We start from the raw sequence: 22,250 nt of genomic DNA on the forward strand, positions 1-22,250 counted from the left end.
ATCCCTACAACAGTGTGCAGGTTTCGAGTATGTGGTCGGGGAGCATACGGAGGACGCACATGGCTCGGCTTGGCGCATTTCTCTTTGACTTTATCAAGAAATGATTTTGGTCCTTTACTGGATTTTGAAGTAACTTGTTTATTTACTTTCTCACTAATTTACTTGTTTATTTATTTCCTACTCGTTTATAAAATCTCGGGAGACCCGCAACCTTGGGGCTTGTCTCTCATACTTGTATTTACTTAGTGATTTGTCATTTTCCGAATTAGGCTCCTATTGCAAGCCCAAAACTCTTAGCCCATTTCAAATTCCGCTTTTGAAAATGTGTTGTTTGGTTGCTAGAACGATTTGTCCAAGAAAGTGTTTTGTAAACCAACAAACTAAACCTAAAAGGCCTTGCGCTTTCGGGTTGATAAGTCATCGGGATGTCATTCGTAACATGTCAATTTCTCATTGGCTCGGGGTCTCGGCGCTGTGGGACCCCCCTTCTCGGGTCACCACATGTCTGGTCTTAAAATCAAACGTTAAGTAAGTCGCATCCGACCTAAAAACGTTACAAACATCTAGTTTTGGCTTTCCCTACCCCTGCTCACCATCTGTGGCTCTTGGTACAAGGATTAATACATTTAAAATAAGTCACGCTTGACTCAAAAATGTAACATCAAACTCAATACTTTTCAAACAATAGAAAACATCTTTTTCCACAATATTGTTTCCCGAAAAGTTGTCTTCAACAATAATATGAACACTATCATGCATATTATTCCATCACACATCACTCACAAGAATATATATATTTCACATAAATATATATATATATATATATATTCGCTTATGAATGCCTACTAATACCAACTATAGTTTGCAGTTAAATAAATAACGCCAAAACAATAATGGTAACTCCGTTCGTAAATGAACGTTGTGAGATTACTCACCTCGAAACTCCTGCTGCGTCTTCAATATAGAACAAAGCAGCCAATCCACAAAATAACTGTTCAAAAATACTACGTCAAGTACCTAAGGAAGTACAGCCTTGATTCAGTCAACGAATCACAATTAAATAAAGTTCGAATCCCCAAATCGAACTAAAATATCAAAGTACCGCCAATTGAGGCGAACGCACTTCCGAGACCTCCCAAAATCTCTGGAATACTTCTACAATCGGTGTGCCCAAACCACAAGTCGATCGAACGCTCGAATCCTCACGGATCGAATAAATCAACCGGTATGAAACAGTAAAAATCTTAACAAATTCATACGAACTCCAAAAATTGCGTATTATATATCGAAACGCTCGTATCAACGAATAGAAGATATATATTACTAGAAACAGTCCTTTACATGGCCGGAATGCCTCCAGAACGCCGCCACAGGCGGTGGCGCACCGTCGCAGGCCAAAACTCAACATTTCACAAAACTTCCAACATCAAAGATGTTCATCTCAGCATGCTTATCAAATATCATAACTAGCACGAAGTCAGAAACTACGCATAAAGGGTCGAAAACTATCTCGCAAGCCTTGAATTACTGTTCAATCCGAGTTGAACCAAGTTTCACGTGAATCGATTCAATCAACCCTCACAGATCGATCCAGGAGGCTGCTGCGAGCTCCCCAAGCCCGATTTGAAGCCTCGCCGATGTCGGAGATCGGAGAACCGATCGGGTCCGAATACACAAATTTTCGCCTCCTTGTTGCGCCGTCACCGCTGGGAATCGCCGCTAGAGGATGCCAGAGGGAGGATCGCACGGCGGAGACGAGCTAATCTGGAAAGTTTCGCAACCGGAGAACCCCGGAGCTCGCTTGAAAAATCAGGTTGGGTCGGCCAGGTCCGGGTCGGGTTAGACGGATATCTTCGATACTGAAGGTATCAGTCGAGAGAGAAGGATTTCCGGAAATGGCAAATGGGATTTATGAAATGATTTTCAGAATTTCTCTATTTATATTAAAACATAATTTTTTTCCGAAAGCCATAACTTCCTCATACGAACTCTGATTGACGTGTTCCGTATGTCCACGAACTCGCATCGACGCACTCTACAACTTTCGTGAAGGAAGTTTTCCGTGAATCCTAATGTATAAAAAGTCAAACTTCGCACGACCCCCTAAACTGTGAAATTCGAATAATTATACGTACGAAAACCATTCCAATTCACATACAACTTACGAATAAAGCACAATAATAATTATTCGTACAACTGGTCCATTATTAATTACGAAAATTAAATAAAGGAAAACCAGGTCATCACACGGGATGTCCATAGGGTGCGTTCGACACCTGCAACGCAGCAATCGCCGTCTTCCCGAAGCTGGAGGAGGGACGTCCGCACTTTTTTTGGGTTGCGGACGTCCGCTCTCGAACGACTGCACATATATATATATATATATATATCTATCTACGGATTATATTGCAAGATAGAAGATAAGTAGTTGAATCCCTATAAATTACTTATCACTTTATTCACAAAAGGAAATTCAAAATAATTATTCATTTATACACATATATCTAAATCTGGGATAATGAAAATTTACTGATAAAATATTTTATTGTAGTTGAATATCTTGTTACATATAATTCAACAACTTCATGAAAGAAAAAAAAGAAACCTTTCTATAGCTAATTTATCTACGTATCCTGATTTTTCCACTGCGGCGTGCATTTCGTGTCATTACTCGCTGGCCCTCAATATTGGTATAAATAATATTTTCTTTATGTTCAGCTATAGAGGAAACCGGAAATCTAAAGCCATTTGGCGATTCAACCTACTTCCAACGATATACTTTTCAGACCAAGAAAGCGGCGTCTAGACTCTAGACTCATTAAAGCTCGATTTGCATCAGTGCCGATGTAAAAGGGTAGTTTTGTGGAGTTCAGCTTACCAATCATATTTTCCACGAAGAAGCCAGTCCAGGAAAAGGAATAGTTCACGAAGGAGGGATTGGAAATTGGGAAAGAGCGATAGTGCGCGTGCGACATGTGTCCCCTCTTTTTTGTTTGGCTTTCACAAATCAGTAACAACCACCAATTCAAAGAGTTCTTTATGACAACACGGACCTAGCTATAGCTAGCTTGCATCGGCCATGTTGCCAAGTGCCACTACCTAAGCGTTGCAATCATATCATGCTTCACAGCAATTCCAATCCCAATGTCTAAACATGTGGCACACTGTGAGAGGACTTGATAGAAACCGTGGTGGCGATTGATTGGTGAAGCACCGGATATAAAGTGCGCCGTAGTGCAGCGTAGTATTAATTCCTGGCTAGTCCAACTCCAATTATATAAGCGATAGAAAATGAAGGCTCTGTGGGGGGTGTTTTGATGTGTATATGGCAGGGCTTAATTCGAAGTATACTGAGGACACACACACACACAAGTACTGACGTGGTAAAAGGAATTTGGTTCTCAGGAATATTAATAGGTCTCTGTCGGTCTTGCTGCCTATTTTCATTTCGGATAGAAGCACCAGTACTCTTCTTCTGTCTTAACTTTTGGGGAGAGAGGAGAGAGAGAGAGAGAGAGAGAGAGGGAGATAGAGAGAGGAAGAGGTTGATGATGAAGGAGATGATGAGTAACCATGATCAAGCCCTGAGCAACGGAACTAGTGCTGGTATTGTTGGTGCTGAGGCTGAGAGGGTTTCCAGCTCTAGAATTTCATCTCTGCTGGCCTCCACAGATCGTGATTATCTTGTTTCTCCATCTGGAAATCAGGTTGGTTCTCTTCCTTCCTTCTCTAGCTGCCTTTCTATGTCGCTGTCGTACAGTCGCTCGATCTGTCTAGATATACGGATACATACACTTCAAGGTTCTGGACTTCTGGCCTAACTTTGGAGATAGATTTTAAGCAGGAGCAAAAGAAAATGAACTAATTAATTTGGTTAGACATTTCTCTGGTGTTTAACTCGGTTTAACTGGTTAATTAATAGATGAAGTTAATTTTTTTTTTTTGAAACGATAGATGAAGTTAATTAAGAACGCTAATTAGGAATAAAAAGTTAATTTATATAAACTATTTAGTGTGAATAATTATCTAAATTATTATTTTTAATAATTTGGCGGTATAATGCTCTGAAATCCTCCTTAATAACTCTGAAATATCTACTTATGTTTCATAAATTAAACACTATTTCGGTGTTAGATTGATCTTGTATGTACAGGGCTAATAATTAATCCCAATATGTACACACATACACATATCTACTTATATGTAAGGCTACGTGTGGGAGCATTGCATGCGTACTTGAATATATAATATGTTATATGTATATGATCGAGTTGCGAACTTCGATTTCGTAATATCTGATTGAAGATCTAGCTTCTTCATCTGGATTAATTAGTTCGTGCATAAAATACTTCCCTTGCTTGGACTAAGATTAATTTAAAAAGTTACGGGATATTGCTCTCTCCGACAGACTGATCGGGGAATATGTGTGTGCGTAACTGCATGCTGCTCGAAATACGATCAATGATCAAAACAACGTTTTCTAGCTGGTCCTGAGATACATTTATACACACACACACATACATACACGCCATTTACATTAATTACTTTTAACTTAATATACATTTGGATCTATACTAGCTTCGTTGCTCTCCCAAACAGTTCATGCAAGCACGAATTATTCAAAAAAAAAAACAAAAAAAAAACCTTCTAGTAAACAGCATAGTTTACAAATTATGGACAGAAGGATCATTAATTTATAACTCAAAACTTTTCCATTTTTAACGATGACATGTATAAACGTTGAAGTATATGTATAAATTTTTTGTACCGTTTTGTTTAACAGGTGTAAACTATAGCCATTCGAAAATGACTTTTACCATCGTCAATATTACGATTTCAACTGTTTTCAATACTTGTCTTTAACATGGTAGAAAAATGAATGCTAATATACATGTTGTTATTCAGAAAAATGTTGCCTGCGATAATTGAAATGTCACTAGTGAAATGTCATTGATTAAATAGAAGATTTCAAGATTTTGTTCAGTTCGCGTCATTAGGGCAAATAATCTCTGTGCATAAAAGAACACAAACCAACAATCATTATAAAACTCATCTGGACTACCGACTGCATTAATTCCACTCACTCACCTACATTGGGTACGGGTGATATGTAGCTTATGTTATAATTTTTCGTCAGTTGGATTGTAGACAAGCCAACTTAATTCAGACTAAAGTAGCAATTACCAAACCATGCATATTCCATTTTAGCGACAAGTCACTATCAACATTTGATTCTTCCCCTTGTTTTCTCAGAAATCAGCCCCAAAAAAAATATATATATACATATATATTTCCCTAATTGATGTTAATCTATTAACGCTTAGCTGTCACGAGATTCACATGGCAAAGTTGCTGTCCTAATCAGTTAGCTGGCACGTGTCCCAAGCCAGTACCAACACCTATCTACCTTGTAAAAGTAAATTTGGTAGAACATCACATTCAAGCTTCCGTAGATTCTAGGCTTTGGGCCGGCACAGAATGGTCCACTGTCTTGTCGGAATTATTGAAGCGGCCCATTAGATCCATCACTATTCTAGTTCATATATTGGAAACCAGTTGGGTACGTATGTCCAAGGAATATATTTGTGGATGACAGCGTCCAATCATCTCTTTCGCTATTTGATTGATTTCACGTAATCACCACCGATTTTGGTGCGCTGTGACAGGTGAAAGTTGCTGATCTTGATGGGAAGATAATAGGGCTCTACTTCTCGGCCAATTGGTACCCGCCCTGCTGGAACTTCAACCAAGTCCTAGTTGGTATCTATAATCAGCTTAAGAACAGTAGGAGTACGGGGTCTAGCTTTGAGATTGTGTACATATCATCTGATGAAGACTCTGACGCCTTTAACACCTACCATGCTTGCATGCCGTGGCTGGCGATTCCGTTTTCGGATTTAGAGACCAAGAAAGCTCTGAACCGCAAGTTTGAGATAGAGGGAATTCCGAGCTTGGTTATTCTGCAACCTAGTGATGATGATGGGGCTACGTTGCATGATGGAGTAGAGCTCATTTATCGCTATGGTGTCCAAGCCTTCCCTTTTACTAGACAGAGGCTGGAACAGTTGGAGGACGAGGAGAAACAGAAGCATGAGAACCAGACCTTGACCAATCTACTAACGAACCACGACAGACACTATCTTCTGGGCCATCAGACGCCTAATCAGGTAATTGATTAGCAATTAAGTCCTCCAGGACCTCTAACACAAGGACTGGAATACCTCAGTAAATTTTCTTGTATCCTGGAAAAGTTCTAAATCTGCCAATATTTACGACGACATTGCGGTAACTACTTGGGATTTAATCATGTACGTATTTATCTACATGCGCAGGTGCCTGTGGCCTCATTGGTAGGCAAGACAATTGGACTCTACTTCTCAGCTCAATGGTGCATTCCATGCGTTAATTTCACTCCTAGGCTAATCTCAATCTACAAGAAGATTAAAGAGCAAATGCTAGTAGGTGATCAACAACAAGATGGAGAGGACTTCGAGATAGTGTTTGTTTCAAGTGATCGTGACCGAACATCCTTTGAAGCCTACTTCAGCACCATGCCATGGCTGGCATTGCCTTTTGAGGATCCCAACATCAAAGAGCTTGTGAAGCATTTCGATGTCAAAGGTATTCCTTGTTTGGTCATTTTGGGGCCGGATGGTAAAACTGTCACCAGGCAGGGTAGAAATCTGATAAACTTGTACAAAGAAAATGCGTATCCCTTCACCGATGCGAAGTTGGAATTGCTGGAGAAGAAAATGGATGAAGAGGCGAAGAGCCTGCCGAGGTCGGTGTACCATGGAGGGCATAGGCATGAGCTGAATTTGGTGTCCGAAGGCAATGGAGGAGGACCCTTTATATGTTGTGACTGTGATGAACAAGGATGCGGTTGGGCTTATCAGTGTCTTGAATGTGGATATGAGGTGCACCCCAAGTGTGTCGCAGCTGCTACTGGTGCAGTCAATACGTGATTCATCCATTCGTTTGACTGCTAATCAATGATGCTAATTATACTAAATTGATCGCTGCTGTGTTATATGTCATGAAAGATTATTATATTATTGGTCTGTTTATCTTAATTTGCATGGTTATAGGGATTACGGTTCCCTGGTCTGTATCTTATTCGAATTCTCAAGTAATTGAGACTTTATGATGTTCGATCAACTGCTACCGTAGGTCGGATATAGGGTTGCAGCTCCTTGATTATCCCTTCGTTTATTTTATATGCCTCTTGGCAAGTGATGCCAGCGATTCTGGCAAAAGAGGGCTTATCCTATGTAATCAAAGCAAAAGAAAAACGAAAATTTATTTTATGGAATGATTTAGTGCTTACAAGTTGGTGTAAGATCTCTCTAAATTTATGTAAAATTCATGTATAAGAAGTAAACAATTCAGTCTTAATTACAAATTCGTATTGTAAAATTCACTGTAATAGTGCAGTGAATATAAAAGATTAAAAAACGGAAATAGTTTTGTGAACCTATCATATCAGAGAATCTCCACTCACCTTGAAAATTTAAGAACCGTGTGTAATGCGACTTCGTCAAAATGAACAAATAAGACAACACGCACAACTTAAGGGATCACTCACGCAACCATCAGAAAAGTAAGTGGTTTAATTTTTCATAATAGTTATATAACGTCATGTAAAATGTTAATCACCGCTCCAAGGTTCTGTAATTTTCCCAAGCTTATCAGGCCCTCTCGCATGTTGTGGGTTTATTGGGCCCTGGAACTGAAGAGTTCATGTTCAAAGTCCAAAACAGCAACTGGATCAAAGTCCAAGTAGAATTAGACAATGTCATTACGGGAACACTCATTATAATCAAACTCGTAGGCCCATAAAATCGAAAACGGACACGTGACTGAAGCAAGCGGGGAAAACCGTCGCCTCGGCTGTTGTTGTAAAAGCGTCTCCTACTTTTTAATACTTGCCCAAATAAAAGAGTGAAGGAAGCAAGGAAGAATGATGCTCATCAAAGACGAAAAGCAAAGCACAGAATAAAGCACAAGTGTAGAAGAAGAACAAGAAGCAAACCCAAATCTCCTCCTCCCCAAACTCCTTTAAACCCATTCACACACTTTCAAAGTCTGAAACTGAAACCCTTTTTCTTCTTCATCTCTTTTGTGTCTCCCTGATCATTTTTCTTTTCTGAGATGGGACTCTGTTTCACAAAATCCCACACCCATGATATCCCAATCTCTTCATCATCAGAATCACCACCTCACCACTTCCAACAAACACAACCCATCAAAAAACCCGATCCGATTCACCAGCCAGCTCTACCCAAACCCAGCCCCTACTCCGGAGGCTCTTTCGGCAAGAGCCCCTCGTCCTCCCAAATCGGACCAATTCTGGGCAAGCCTTACGCCGACGTAAATTCCGTTTATACCCTCGAGAAGGAGCTGGGCCGCGGCCAGTTCGGCGTCACGCGTCTCTGCACCGAGAAATCCACAGGCCGAAAATACGCGTGCAAGTCCATATCGTGCAAAAAACTCGTGACGAATAAGGACATTGAGGACTTGCGGAGAGAGGTTTTGATTCTGGAGCACTTAACGGGCCAGCCCAATATAGTTGAATTCAAAGGTGCTTTTGAGGACCGCCAGAATCTGCATTTGATTATGGAGCTCTGCACCGGCGGCGAGCTTTTTGATCGGATTATTGCCAAGGGAAGCTACACCGAGCGTGAAGCGGCCAAGATTTTCCGGCAGATTGTGAATGTGGTGCATGTGTGTCACTTTATGGGAGTGATGCATAGGGATTTGAAGCCTGAGAATTTCTTGCTTGTAAGTAAGGATGTGGATGCACCGATAAAGGCCATTGATTTTGGTCTCTCTGTCTTCATCGAGCAAGGTTAGTTCATTTTTACTATCATTTCCAGTCGAGTTAATTTAGTCCATATGTTTAGCTACGTGATGTTTACTCTCTACTTTGGATTCGGCTATTTTGAAGTTAGTGTGGAATTCTACTATCTCTATTTCTCTATATTGAATAAGAACAGCAACATAGTTTTTAAATTTTATGAACTCTATCTAACTGTACGCTGTGTATTTTGAGGTTAGGGATGAAATAATTGTTCCAAAGAATTGTGCCACTGTGTTTGTGGGTCAAGAAGACCAAGTCAATGTGATAGGGATGGAATCCTCATAGGTCAACCAAGTCAACATTTTTATTTATTTATTTTGTTATAAAGAAGAGGTAGAGGACAAAGAAAACAAAGCACACATGATTCAGATTCACAGTTTCACACATGGGGAGGACACTTTTTAGTGTCCTTTTAAGCACATCACCATCAAACTTTCCAAGACCGGACGTGTATCACACTCCAAAATAAGCATAGACTATTTGGTGACTGTGTGTAAGACTTAACGTTACAAAAACAATATTTTTAGAGCTCCAATGGTATTTAGAATTTAGAATACTGCAATGTTAATCACATAATTACACAGAAACACTGAGTCACCTGTTTGCCGTACTTCACAGTAGGCAGTGTATTCCACTAATAATCAAACTGTTTTCTTGCAATTGATGGAAACTAGAAGAACAACATGCAAAACAAATTGTTATTGTAAGCTCTTGACATAGTGCTTGTGGAATCTAGTGTCATGAATATGGATATGATATATACTGAGGAATGGTCTGTTAACAATTCTCCAGGCAAAGTTTACAGGGACATTGTTGGCAGTGCCTACTATGTGGCGCCAGAAGTGTTGCAGCGGAATTATGGGAAAGAGATAGATGTTTGGAGTGCTGGAGTCATCTTGTATATTCTTCTAAGTGGAGTACCTCCATTTTGGGCGGGTGCGTATCTAAATTAGCAAATTGCATACTTTAGTTTTGTTTTAGTTGGTGTTGCACCAGAAAGCCAGCTGAAAATCAAATAGCAACATTTGAGAATCTTATAAGCACTACGAACAATCTATTTGTACATACCTCAAATTTTGTTTGGATCCGGCGATGGATTGCTGCAGTAAGATTAAGGGAGTAGGATGAAATTAATTCTGAATTCGTGTATGTGTTTGAACTGGATGCTTGTTGTCATAATTGCCGGATAGTAGGCACTCACGGAAGAAACATTTCATAAACAGGTGTTTATTAAGGGAGCTTGAGTAAACTACCTTATTTACTTTTTTGAGCTGTTCAGCTTTAAAATACTTATTGCTATTCTGGTGGATGGTGAGTGGTCTGGCTATGCCTTTGGATTTAGCAAGAGAATTGTTCATGCTTGTAATAAATATCTTTTGCCCTGATGTCTTTTATTTGATTGTTTTATTTTCAATTCAGTGCTTTTGATCTTTGTCTACGAACTCTGTTTCAGAGACCGAGAAAGGGATATTTGACTCAATTATAGAAGGAAAACTTGACTTGCATAGTGCGCCATGGCCTTCTATATCTGATACGGCAAAGGATCTCATCAGGAAAATGTTAACAATGGACCCTAAGAAAAGGATTACAGCTGCTGAAGTTCTTGGTAAGTGCCTGAATGCTTGTGAAAGTGTGAAACTGTAACAGCAAAGTTTAGGGAAAGTTGTCCATTAATATCATTTGGATTGTGCAATTTACCCAGAGCATCAATGGATGAAGAAAGATGGTGAAGCATCTGACAAACCTATTGATAGTGCTGTGCTGATTAGGATGAAACAGTTCAGAGCAATGAACAAGATGAAGAAACTTGCTCTAAAGGTACGATTTTTTTCACCTCCATTTTCAATTTTTGAGAGGATATCTTAAATGATGGTAGTAGGGAACAAACGCACTCCATAATAGGTTTTTGATTAGGTCTATCTGTATGTGTTCTTAATGTTACATTTTTCATCGCCAATGTCTAAATACTATTGAAATATGAATTTCCTAAAGGTCATAGCAGAAACGCTTTCTGAAGAAGAGATTCATGGCCTGAAACAAATGTTCAACAACATTGACACAGATGGTAGTGGTAATATCACAGTTGAAGAACTAAGAACTGGATTGTCAAGGCTGGGATCTAAGCTTACAGAAGCAGAAATAAAGCAGCTGATGGATGCTGTGAGTACTATAAAACTCATGAAGACTAGTTTAGCCATTTACTTTTCTGAACACTATCAAGTTATGATTAGTTATTTTTCTGAATAGGCTGACATAGACAATAATGGGACTATTGATTACACTGAATTCATTACTGCAACCATGCATCGACACAAACTGGAGAAGGAAGAAAACTTGCACAAGGCTTTCCTTTACTTTGACAAGGATCAGAGCGGGTTTGTTTACTGTTCTCTAAAACTTAAATATTATTGTTGAATCCTTATTGACTGGTGTAAGCTGAGCAGGTTTATCACAAGAGATGAGCTAAGACAAGCAATGACTGAATATGGGATGGGGGATGAGGCTACGATAGATGAAGTCCTTGAAGATGTGGATACTGATAAAGTAATCAACTTATTTTCATCTTCCTCTGTTTTACAACACTTTTGGTACGACTAGATGACTGCTTTCTGACTGATAATCATGATTGTATATTTGTAGGATGGGAGAATCAATTACGAGGAGTTCGTAGCCATGATGACACGGGGAGTTGCAGATTACGATGATAAACCAGATAGGGTGATTGTTCTACCTGAATAATCCATGAACTCGATCAATAACTCCGAAATCCAAGCTCTGTTTCCTACTTGATCGATGTCTATAGCAGCATATTGCCTCTTGGTGTTTGTAACTCATGTAAATAAGATTTCAAATTTTATTTTTGTTATAAAAATAATGACGAGAAGCAACTAATAATGGAAGTATGGAACAAATGTTTGTATGCAATGCCGTATCTTTTGTAAAGACTATACTTTGTCCGAACCAATTCAAACAGGGGTCATCCAAATTGTCTCTCATCAATAATGGTTGAAGTTTCAAGCACCAGTGAAGAACCGCCTAGAGTGTAGCAGTGGATTTCGCCTTCTCTTTTCTTCGGATAAAAGCTTAATGATTCTAGTTAACCAGACACTGATCATCACCACCATTAAAGCTTTTCTGTCGAGTAGTTGGGAGATATTGATCATCCCCATTTAAGTTGGAACCCTAATTGTGAAGGTTCACTCAGTCTCCTTGAAGAGTAAGCCCTCAATCCGCTAGGCTGTTAATTTCACCAGTAATCCCCACAAGAACAAACTCCATCTTTAAAATGATGAAAGCGATTGGTGTCTCTGACTGAAATCTCTCTCCCTTCCAAGCTGGATATGAATTTGATAACAGAATGACAATCACCACAGATCCTGAGGTTCTTAATTACCCTAAGGGAAGACCCTGGAGGAGTGTTCAGAAGCCCCAACACTACTGCCAATTTCTCACTGTGTCCACACAAAATCTGCTCCTTCTCTTGTTCTTCCACATCTTGCAATACAAAGTGGGTATCGGGGAAGTAGCCTGATCTCTTCATCTCTGAGCTCAATCCGTTCAACTTTTCCGTAATTTGGTTCATTTGAGGATGTGCTTTGTCTCCTACAAGAAGCATGTGAACTTTGTTCTTGAATTCGATCCAACTGCAGCCAGGGTTCTTCCTCAATCCCAGACTCTTCATCGTATCTCTCACTCTATCTACTTCAGTCCACATGCCCTTCGAAGCATAAATATTGGACAACAGAATGTAGTTCCCAGGATTTTCCGGTTCTAAATTGAAAAGCTTCTTTGCAGTAGATTCCCCTAAAGTCACATTGTTGTGAACTCTACAAGAACTTAGCAAAGCTCCCCAAACACAAGCATCAGGTTCAAATGGCATTTTCTTGATCATGGAATAAGCCTCATCAAGTTTTCCAGCACGACCGAGTAGTGTAACCATGCAAGCGTAATGTTCTATCCGGGCTTCTATACCGTGTTCTTTTGACATGCTGTTAAAATAATACCATCCATCTTCTGTTAGACCGTTCTGGCTGCATGCAGACAATAAACAGGTGAAGCTGATGATATCGGGCTTCTGTCCACTCCTCTGCATCATACGAAAGATCTCCATAGTTTCCTTAGCTTTTCCATGCATTGCATATCCGCTCATAACTGCATTCCAGCATACCAAATTCTTAGTGGGCATTTTATCAAAACAAAGTCGAGATAATTGGATTTTGCCGCAGTTTGCATACATATCAATCAATGCACTGCCCACATACACATCACTAAGCATCCCCCTCCTGAGAGCGAAACAATGGGCTGCCTTCCCATGCATCAAGGCTGCAATATTGCCACAAGCCGGAAGCAAGCAAGAAATAGTGATAGAGTTTGGCTCCACACCCTCAATCTGCATCTCTCTAAAAAGCTCCAAAGCCTCCATATCCTTCCCATTTTGGGAACCACTAGCAATTATGGAGGTCCAAGACACAATATTGAGTTCCACTTCTTTGCCCTTAAATTGCCTGAACACCTCCAGTGCATTGTCAACAAGACCATTTCGGGCAAGCCCTGTAACTAAAGCATTGCAAGCACCAACATCTATTTCCTCCATTTCACCAACAACTCGAGACATCTCTGACGTGCAGGCACACTTCCCATACATATCAACAAGTGCACTAACAACACACTTGTCCGACTTTAGTCCCTGCTTGATCACATAGCCATGAATCTGAATCCCAACGTCTAAACCCCCCAAGTCCCCTACAGCGGGAAGAACACTAGAAATACTAGAGCCATCGGGTTCAAATCCTTCCGAATGCATTTTCTGAAGCACGGCAACTGTACTAGCATACAACTTGCTCTGCCTAAACCCGGCAATCATCCCATTCCACAAGACCACATTTGGCTCAAAACCCAAACCCCTCATCTCATCTAAAAGCTTCAGGGCATCATCAACACACCCGCGGCGAGAATACCCAGAAATCAAAGCACTGTAAATAATCACATCTCTGTCAGGCACTCTATCAAACACCTTCTGTGCATCCCTCATTCGGTCACATTTGATATACATGTGCACCAAAGACGATTGCACAAACGAATCGAAACCGAACCCGGAAGCAAAGGAAATCGCATGGAGCTGTTTCGCGGACTGCGAAGATTGCAACCCGGCACAGGCCTTGACGACACTGGGGAAGAGGAAGCTATCCGGGACGAGGCCCCGAGATAACATTTGGGAGAACAAGGCAAGTGCATTGCCGAAGCTATTGAGCTTTGAGAAGGCATGAATGAGGGTGGAGAAAGAGAACAAGTTGGGGTGCGGGATCGAATCGAGGACGAGTTTGGCTTCTGCAAAGCAGAGGGTGTTGGCGTAGAGAGAAAGGAGTTTGGTGGTGAGATTGGTGTAATTGGAGAGACCTGTTTTCAGAATCTGGGCATGGGCTTGTTGGGCCTGTGATAAGGAAGATGAGGGGTTTAACAAGTGGACGAGTTTGGGAAGCAAATGGTCACAGAGATTCAGAACTTGCCGGGTCATGGTTTGTCTGCAGCTAGCGTTTTCCCTCCAAAAATGTGAACAAAGAGGCCGAAACGGATTTCGTAGAGACGCGGCATGTCGTTTCTAATAGAAAACGGTTCAAAAAATATATTCACATGGCTTCGCCCGGGTTCGAACCGGAGACCTTCAGTGTGTTAGACTGACGTGATAACCAACTACACCACGAAACCCTGTTGCTACTTTTCGAGTTCTTGTGAACTCATATCATAATGTTTAACAGTAAGATTTAACCTCAATCGGAACCAATCTCCCCCGTTCAACGGATTCACCACCTTATTGTTTCACCTCAAATACCGCTTGGGGATGATATGATACTGATGAGAGAAATTCCAGATGGCAGGGCGCGTTCAAGTGAATTCGAACCTAGCTAGTTCGATATCCTTACATGTTTGTCCAAATCTTTACCTGATATAGAATCATCTACAATCTACTTTCATATTTTTCGATTCTTAAATTCTAGACTAATCTGTTCAGTTCTAGGCTGGATATCTGGCCCAAAGCGAGAAAATAAATTAATATGAAAGTGATCGTGCATGTTGGTTCAAGACAATTAACGATTCAAATATTCCTTAATTAATAAAGGGAATACAAATAAATTTATATTAATAACCTAGAAATCAGAGAGACTGCATATAAGCTGTGAATGTATGATCACATCAACAAATAAAGTGCCAAATTATACGCAACAGATCAACACCGACGTAAATATTACTCATCAAAACACTAGCTAGCTAGCTAGCTAGGTGACTCAAAATTAATTTCTTGCAGATTGATTGTACTGAAATAATGTCTTGCAGATTTTTCACCACAGTAAAATTACTTTTTATGAATTTCTTGGCTCAAAGACACACCTTATAACTGGCTTTTCTGGGACGCATTTAATTAATAAGAAAATGAATAAGAAAGGTAAAATTATTACAAAGACTCTCTAATACACCCATATTTATCATATTATGAGGCAAGAAAAGGGAGAAGTTGATGATACATTGGCACCAAGAGCCCCAAGTTCACTAAATGGCCAAAAGCAAACCCTATTTGCATTAACATTTCTCTTTTTGAAGGGTTAGGTTTCTAGCCATGTAAGGTTGGTTTATCAAGATAATTGCACAAGCAAAATCCACTTTAAGTTGGAAGTTTCAGAACCATATATCCAAGCCAGAAATGCCCTATAAAACAACCCCCTTGTGCACACATAACTCCATCCACACCAAAATTAAGTTTTCCCTTTCGTCCTTTCCTTTCTTAATTCTTCTCATTTTGAAAAGAGAAAGATCCGATGCAAACTTTAGTTTCATGTGTTGAAGAAGTTTTGATTTTCATTTCCAACCATGAACCAACTACCATCAAATTTAGCCAATTTGGGTCATTAGTAGCTTACGAGCGTGTGATCAAAAAAGACAGGGACCGCCCTATAGACGGTGTAATCCAAATCCTAGCACTAATGCTTAAGACTGTTTATGCTCCAAAAGGTAAACATTGCTCTCATTTTACCTTTTAGTTTTACAAGCAATGTACAAAAGAAAAGTAAAGAAATTTTAACAGCTAAAAGAACCTGTAATTATATATTCCGTCCAATAACGAAAATTTTGCTAATTTTACAGTCTCTCAATGTCATCAGTAGGGAAGAACAGATCCCTTCCTTTAGACCAGCAGATCAAGAGATTGGCAGGACAGCTCCTATGCGGTTGTAGCAAGACCTAAAGGGTATGGTGAGTGCTTTCAGTTGTTAGTGATTTTAAATCTGCTAACTGCATAACATGAATCTCTCTCTTCATGTCCTGCCAAATGAAATAAACGAAGAGAGTTAGCAACAATTTTGTATGCCAAGTTATCTCGATAGTCATCCATGGAAGATTATAGCTGGGTGTAATGAAAGAAGTGAATAAATATGGAGAAGAAGAAATGGGGAAGATAATGTATATGACAATTTAAGTAACAAACTAACAACAAAACCAAGGTTGGATAGCATCGGAAGTTGTATTATTACAGATAATGCAGAGAAATCCCGGCACGCACTAGAGTTTTGGGAAGATTCGAACTAAGGCTCACTAAATCATGATCCAATCATGTGACAAGGAAATTGTAAGGTAGATGTTTCTCTGACATCTTGGGATTTCTAGCATGTAAAGGTTTCTCGGCAGAACACCTACTCAATTGAGCAGTGGCTAAAAGACATTGAAAAAAAAAAAAATTACTGGAATTTTGTTGTACGAATAGGGTCAAAGCTTGAGGGATATAACCAAGATAGTGGGAATAGAGCTATTTGATGAGACGAACATCAACAATGCGCAAAAGACAAGTCAAGCATACATCACTCCCTTATATGATTCCACAAAAAGCCATCTAGAAGCCAGTTCTATCTGGTGACATCCCTCCGCAAGGTTACCAATACCATCTTATATGGAGTCACATTCAACCACCCAGAAAAATGGAAAATAAAAGAAATCAAAGTATTCATATATTTATGACTTAGGGCAGAAGAAGTACCCTTTGGTATGGGGGAAAATAATGCCTTAGACTTTGTACTCTTCAAGATGCATCCACTTTGTAGATGACCACTTGTTACCCCTTATCACAGGGCATCCACCTATACAAACCGTGACAGGAATTCAAAATTGGATGGCTGAGACCAAAGGTCATGCCAGGATAACACTTTTAGCCAATTCAGAAAATGCTTAGTAACTAACCATGCAAACTTGATGCGTCTAGACTAGCATCGGGCCTCATGCTCCAAAATAGTAATGCATCCCCCATTTTAGGTTTCACTGCAAGTCCCTGTTTACCACATTCAGATAATTCATTCCACCAACGCACAGAGCTGATATTCCCTTTGGCAGCAGGAAACACTGTTTCACCGCCTTCTTCAACATCTGACCTGAATCAATGGCAAAAATGAGACAGAATACACTGGACTTATGGGAAGGGAAACCACATATTAAACACTGAGGCAGGATACACTAGACTTATCGGAAGGGAAACCATCTTACAGATACATCAGAAGAGTGGCAATCCGTTGGCCTCCATTCTTGGTGTTGAACTCATCAAGGAAGTAATCAAAATGTGCATCGTACTTCTGTCCAACTTCATAGTGGAGAATTTGAAGTCCTTCTCCATGCTCTGGAAGTTGCATGTCAGATTAAGAGTCAGCAGAAATTACATTGAATGGATGGACACACAAAATTATGATAAAAGGAAAAGGGTTCATAAAAAACCATGTGGGGTAAAAAAAGAAAAGAGAAATACTGCATTTTTGTTTGTATACGTCTTCAAATATATATTATCTCTTTTTCAGATGAGCATTTGATCAGAGCCGTGTGGAACCTTTTCTTTTGAATCAATGGCTTTTTTTGATGATAAAGTACTTGAGAAACTGAGAGTGACAGGTGGTGTGCATGATACATATACTCTGGTAGTCACATACCTACAGGAATAAAAGTGAAGTCTGCTATTCTCTTTTCAATATCCCTAACTACTTTATCACGTCCTCTCCTAAGAAACGTGCCAGAGCTTGTTCGGACCCTGCGGAGAAGTATTCCTTGGGTATCAAAAGAAATATCAAAAGTATCACAAGAATATATATCCTCTCAAGAAGCGAAAGAAACTATGTCCTGTTTATTAGATCCAATCTTAATCTAGCAGTCTGTGATTGGAGATAGAACACTTAGAAATATGTACCTACTATCTTTGCTCTTCCCAGTCTTGCTGTCGACAACAGTTGACTTTGCCATGTGAGGCGTAGCAAGCTTTATCAAGTAGTCGCATTCTTCCTTGGACTGATCAATAGGACATCAAAAATTAACATTATAGGACAAAATGAAATAATCAAACACTCATTTGAATCCCATTTCAGATTTAGAAACTTCAAAGACCATTTTAGCAATGAATTTGACAAAGTAAACTTCTTAGTAAGTAAGCCTTGCAATTGTCAGAACCTTTTAACAGAAGCTGTGCAGAGCACACTTGATAGAGGAATTGTGATAACACAAAACAAGCTGAAGTGCTAACCACTTTTTCCTTTTTCACTTGGTAACACTAACCAACCCATTTTCCAGATTGTCAAGTATGGAGAAGCTGTCATTTCATCCATTTCAGTTTATAACATATGCGTCCAAACTATCAACAAATTACATCGTCCTAATTAATTAACCACCAGCCTTTCAAGAACCAAAAAAAAAAAAAAATCAAAAGAAAATATAAAACAAAAGATAGATAGGTTTATACATATAGAGAATCAGATATCTCTCAATATAAAAGGCATCAGCACCTAATTGCTAAACACAGTATAATAACAGATGGATATATGTTCTTGACCTACAAAATATTCAAAGGTTTTCTATGTGGATGACATGATTTTGTGATGTCACGTAAGCCGATGTAAACACATTACATAAGCTAAGCAACAATAACGCATCATAATCTGATTCATAGAGACAAATAGTACAAAATTATTTCAATACATAGCAAAAACAAAGAAACTAACCAAGAAATTGTGATATATGAAAGCTCTGGGCTCCCAAGAGATCACTTCGGTCCACTGCTTCTCTCTCTTCCCCAATCCCTCGCTTCTGAACACCAAAATCAATTACACATATTTCAATCCAGAATACAAAAAAAAAATCAAATCGAACTAGCTCATCAATTCCAAGCAGATCAAACTCATCTGGACCGTAGATTTGAAATGCGTACCTCTCAACGATCCTGCGGCGGAAGGAACTGAGATCGTTCGGCGAAGAGTCGTCGGTGCTCTCCGGAAGCGACACGATTCCGAAGGCCATGAGCATCAGAAGCACCACCGTCAGCATGAACAGCATCGACAAGACGAGCGTGAACGTCGACCATTTCGAGCTCCGTAACCGGCCGCCGTACCTCCCCTTCGCCATTGTTGAACCACGAGCTCCGAACCTCAAAGCTCTGATCGGAAACCAAAACCTAATTGGCATTCCAAAACGAACGAGAGTATTGTAATTTGACTAATTTCTAGCTACTCAGACCCGAATCTGGGCTTGAAGAGCAATAGAGCATTTCGTTTTGAAACGTGTGTGTTATTTATACGTCGCAGAGATTGTTTTAATAGTTTTGTTTGTTTGACTAAACTACCCTGGCCTTTCTCCAAATGACGTTGACGGGGAATTTATCCCTGGGTAATATAGTAATTCACATACGGTGGTTTCCGTCTCCAGGTTTTAAGAGTGTTGTGTGCTGCACATTGGTTACGACTTGAGACGGGGAGAATCAGAATGTTCAAAAGTCGTCTTCTTCCCCCCACCCTTTTTCTACTTACCATCTTGATTTTTATTTAATATCTTGGGATATTGTTTTCCTTTCTAGTTGAGATTATGTTATTATTAATTTCCTTTCTGATTATTACCAAAAATTAATCCCGCCTGATTATACCCTTCCATTTACAACAGAGACAGAAATGATGGCTTTCCCTTTTGGTATCTTCTTTTTGGTTATAATTTTGTTGTGGGGAAAAATGAAAAATTATTAAATTCATATTCTTTTATGACACGTTTACTTACTTGGAATAGAAATAATCATGAATTAGAGACAACTGGAATAAGAGAAGAAAAGAATCGGTATTGATTACGAAGAAGTTGATTCCTAAACCCATCTCCCCCATTCGGAATCAAATTCCTGAGTATTCAGGAATCGATTCCTTATAAAGAGGTAAGACCTACACCCATTCTGATTCCTTATTGTGATAGTAAACGCATGAATACTTTTACTCGGAATCATTCCAATTCCTTTATGTGTTAGTAAACGCAGGAATAAATTTACCCTGTAATCATTCCCTCCAATTCCAAGTAAGTAAACATGCCCTAACCTGTGTAAGATATTTCATTACTGCAAAATATGAGTATGATTTTCGGATCACGGAAAACACTTGAGAAACGCAAATGAATAATGGATAAACTGTTGAAGCCTTTGTTTGGAAATGTAACAATAAGATGATAAGTCACGTATATTCTATGAAATAATTTGGCATTTGATAGGCTGAAAAAGGAAGAAAAAAAAAAACAACAACAACAGTTTATGTGGGATAAGTAACATGCCAACACCCCAAAAACAAATGACAATTGACAGAAGCCTCGATACACTCATAAGATCAATTGGAAGAAGCTGTGGAACGGAGCACCTGCACTGCATCTTCAATCCAAAGTTGATAAAGCTATTGGGAACAGAGTTGCTTTGATGCTTTCTAAACTTATGCTGAGAAGAAGCTGTGGAATGGAGAAAGGATGGTCAACAATGGAACACCCACACTGCATCTTCAATCCAAAGTTGATAAAGCCATTGGGAATGAAGTTGCTTTGATGCTATCTACACCTAGGCTGAAAGCAAAGAATGAAACTTGTGGCAAACTTCCAACTTCTGCTGCACCAGGGAGAACATAGAAGAAGAAGAACATTGGGAACGAAGTTGCTTTGATGCTTTCCAAACTTATGCTAACGAGAAGCTGTGGAATGGAGAAAGGATGGTCTGCAATGGAGCACCCGCCCTGCATCTTCAATCCAAAGTTGATAGAAGACACAAAAGCTGATCAGAAAGGACAACTCAACTAGTGAAGGACAAGCTGGCGTCTTGAAGATGGCAAAGAAACCCTATAAGAGGGAAGTAGCAAGTAGCAACCTATTCCTTGGTCTCTCACTCCTGGCTAGCTAGCTGCCCAGAACTCGAACCATTTATGCATTGCTACCCATCATATATTCATATATCTCCCCTGAACTTAAAGCCGGCAAACGCCCCAATCTAAAGCTAAGACTTGTACAGCGTTGCACTCGTGATGATGACCTCAGTTCTGTTCCCCAGAACTGCAAACCGCCCAGTCTAAAGCTAAGACTTCTACAGCGTTACACTCGTGATTAACTCGTATTCTGCTAGAGGTGACCTTATGCTAGAAAGGAAAATTATAATTTCTCAAATGCATAGGGATATTCCCCAATAATCAGCAAAAGTTCATGCAAATATATACCCTTTTCTCAGTGAAACATTTTCATTAAGTATATAAAATTTCAACAGAGAACATCAGTTCATCTCCAATCACATTTTCAAAAAAAAAAAAAAATTATACGAACCGTCTACTGTTGATCTCCACCGCGGCCTCGCTCCTTCTGAATCTGCTGCCGCTGCTTCTCGGCGAGCTTATCTAACGCCGACTGCACAGCATCGTGCCCTCCGATCAGCAATCGGGTCACAACTTCCGGATCCGTTTCGAACCGGGCCTCCTCGAACTCCTTCCTCGCGTTCTCTCTCAGCACATCTCGCCAAAGCACTCCCCGAGAGTCCGTCCACATGAAGAACCGCGTCGCCCTGAGAATGTCTCGATAAAGACACAGCGCCTCCCGGCGCGTGGTAGTCAGTCGCCGCCGATTCAGCAGCTCCTCCTCTTCGTCGTCCAGGTGTTTCTCTTTCTTCACCACGTGTCTGTCTAGGAGCTCCTCCACGGTGTCAGGTCCATCGTGCAATAGACGCCGGGCGTTGTGAGCCGAAACGCCGTCGTAGCGACGGAGGAGGCTCAGTGGGACTCTCCATTTCTGAAGATTCGTGGTCATCTCTGTTTGGGATTTACAGAGTTTGGTGTGACTATACAAAATTGACCGTGTTGTTGGGCTTATGTTGGGCCAGGACAAGTTTTAATCTTTTTCTGACCCAAAACAATTTACTCTTTATATATTCCATGTACTCCCACTCAATCCTCTATCCAAGTCCTATTAGGAAAGCTGAGTGTAGCTAAAATTACTCTCCTAAACCAATAATGATTCTCATATAGTGGAATTCTATTAGAATTATGCAGACATTGAGATTCCATAATCCTTTCCTAATAGGGTTTGTAACCAGGGAATTCTATAA

General features: G+C 39.9%; 5 protein-coding genes and 1 non-coding gene across 8 annotated transcripts; 2 read left to right on the top strand and 4 right to left on the bottom strand.

The window, feature by feature from the left end:
• The first annotated feature begins 3,286 nt into the window (after positions 1–3,286).
• LOC112171870 (probable nucleoredoxin 2) lies at positions 3,287–7,311 on the top strand. Its single transcript, XM_024308996.2, has 3 exons — positions 3,287–3,707; positions 5,667–6,167; positions 6,333–7,311. The coding sequence occupies exons 1-3, from the start codon at positions 3,318–3,320 to the stop codon at positions 6,963–6,965; spliced, it is 1,524 nt and encodes a 507-aa protein (XP_024164764.1). The 5' UTR covers positions 3,287–3,317; the 3' UTR covers positions 6,966–7,311.
• A 624-nt stretch (positions 7,312–7,935) lies between these two features.
• On the top strand, positions 7,936–11,761 carry LOC112171869 (calcium-dependent protein kinase 29). The gene is made up of 8 exons (XM_024308995.2): positions 7,936–8,848; positions 9,653–9,796; positions 10,314–10,466; positions 10,563–10,678; positions 10,853–11,020; positions 11,108–11,235; positions 11,305–11,404; positions 11,501–11,761. The coding sequence occupies exons 1-8, from the start codon at positions 8,152–8,154 to the stop codon at positions 11,597–11,599; spliced, it is 1,605 nt and encodes a 534-aa protein (XP_024164763.1). The 5' UTR covers positions 7,936–8,151; the 3' UTR covers positions 11,600–11,761.
• Positions 11,743–14,478, bottom strand: LOC112171868 (pentatricopeptide repeat-containing protein At1g20230). Its single transcript, XM_024308994.2, has one exon. It carries the CDS (start codon positions 14,373–14,375, stop codon positions 12,108–12,110), a length of 2,268 nt encoding a protein of 755 aa, XP_024164762.1. The 5' UTR covers positions 14,376–14,478; the 3' UTR covers positions 11,743–12,107.
• A 14-nt stretch (positions 14,479–14,492) lies between these two features.
• On the bottom strand, positions 14,493–14,566 carry TRNAV-AAC. The gene has a single exon. It is a non-coding gene; the product is annotated as a tRNA-Val (tRNA).
• A 1,128-nt stretch (positions 14,567–15,694) lies between these two features.
• LOC112171871 (probable prolyl 4-hydroxylase 3) lies at positions 15,695–19,436 on the bottom strand. 2 transcript variants are annotated; one of them, XM_040509127.1, is made up of 8 exons: positions 19,083–19,436; positions 18,877–18,961; positions 18,072–18,169; positions 17,818–17,915; positions 17,384–17,513; positions 17,084–17,271; positions 16,884–16,983; positions 15,695–16,181 (listed from the first exon to the last, which is right to left on the bottom strand). In XM_040509127.1, exons 1-7 carry the CDS (start codon positions 19,334–19,336, stop codon positions 16,910–16,912), a joined length of 927 nt encoding a protein of 308 aa, XP_040365061.1. In that variant the 5' UTR covers positions 19,337–19,436; the 3' UTR covers positions 15,695–16,181; positions 16,884–16,909. The 2 variants fall into 2 exon arrangements, with proteins under 2 accessions (XP_040365061.1, XP_024164765.1); XM_024308997.2 differs by having other exon boundaries at positions 15,695–16,174; positions 19,083–19,435.
• Positions 19,437–20,343: 907 nt separating this feature from the next.
• On the bottom strand, positions 20,344–21,990 carry LOC112171872. 2 transcript variants are annotated; one of them, XM_024308999.2, is made up of 2 exons: positions 21,476–21,990; positions 20,344–20,898 (listed from the first exon to the last, which is right to left on the bottom strand). In XM_024308999.2, the coding sequence occupies exon 1, from the start codon at positions 21,950–21,952 to the stop codon at positions 21,479–21,481; it is 474 nt and encodes a 157-aa protein (XP_024164767.1). In that variant the 5' UTR covers positions 21,953–21,990; the 3' UTR covers positions 20,344–20,898; positions 21,476–21,478. The 2 variants fall into 2 exon arrangements, with proteins under 2 accessions (XP_024164767.1, XP_024164766.1); XM_024308998.2 differs by having other exon boundaries at positions 20,344–20,904.
• Positions 21,991–22,250: the final 260 nt, after the last annotated feature.

The sequence above is a fragment of the Rosa chinensis genome, chromosome 6 (genome assembly GCF_002994745.2).
Source record: "Rosa chinensis cultivar Old Blush chromosome 6, RchiOBHm-V2, whole genome shotgun sequence".
Classification (NCBI taxonomy): Eukaryota; Viridiplantae; Streptophyta; class Magnoliopsida; order Rosales; family Rosaceae; genus Rosa; species Rosa chinensis.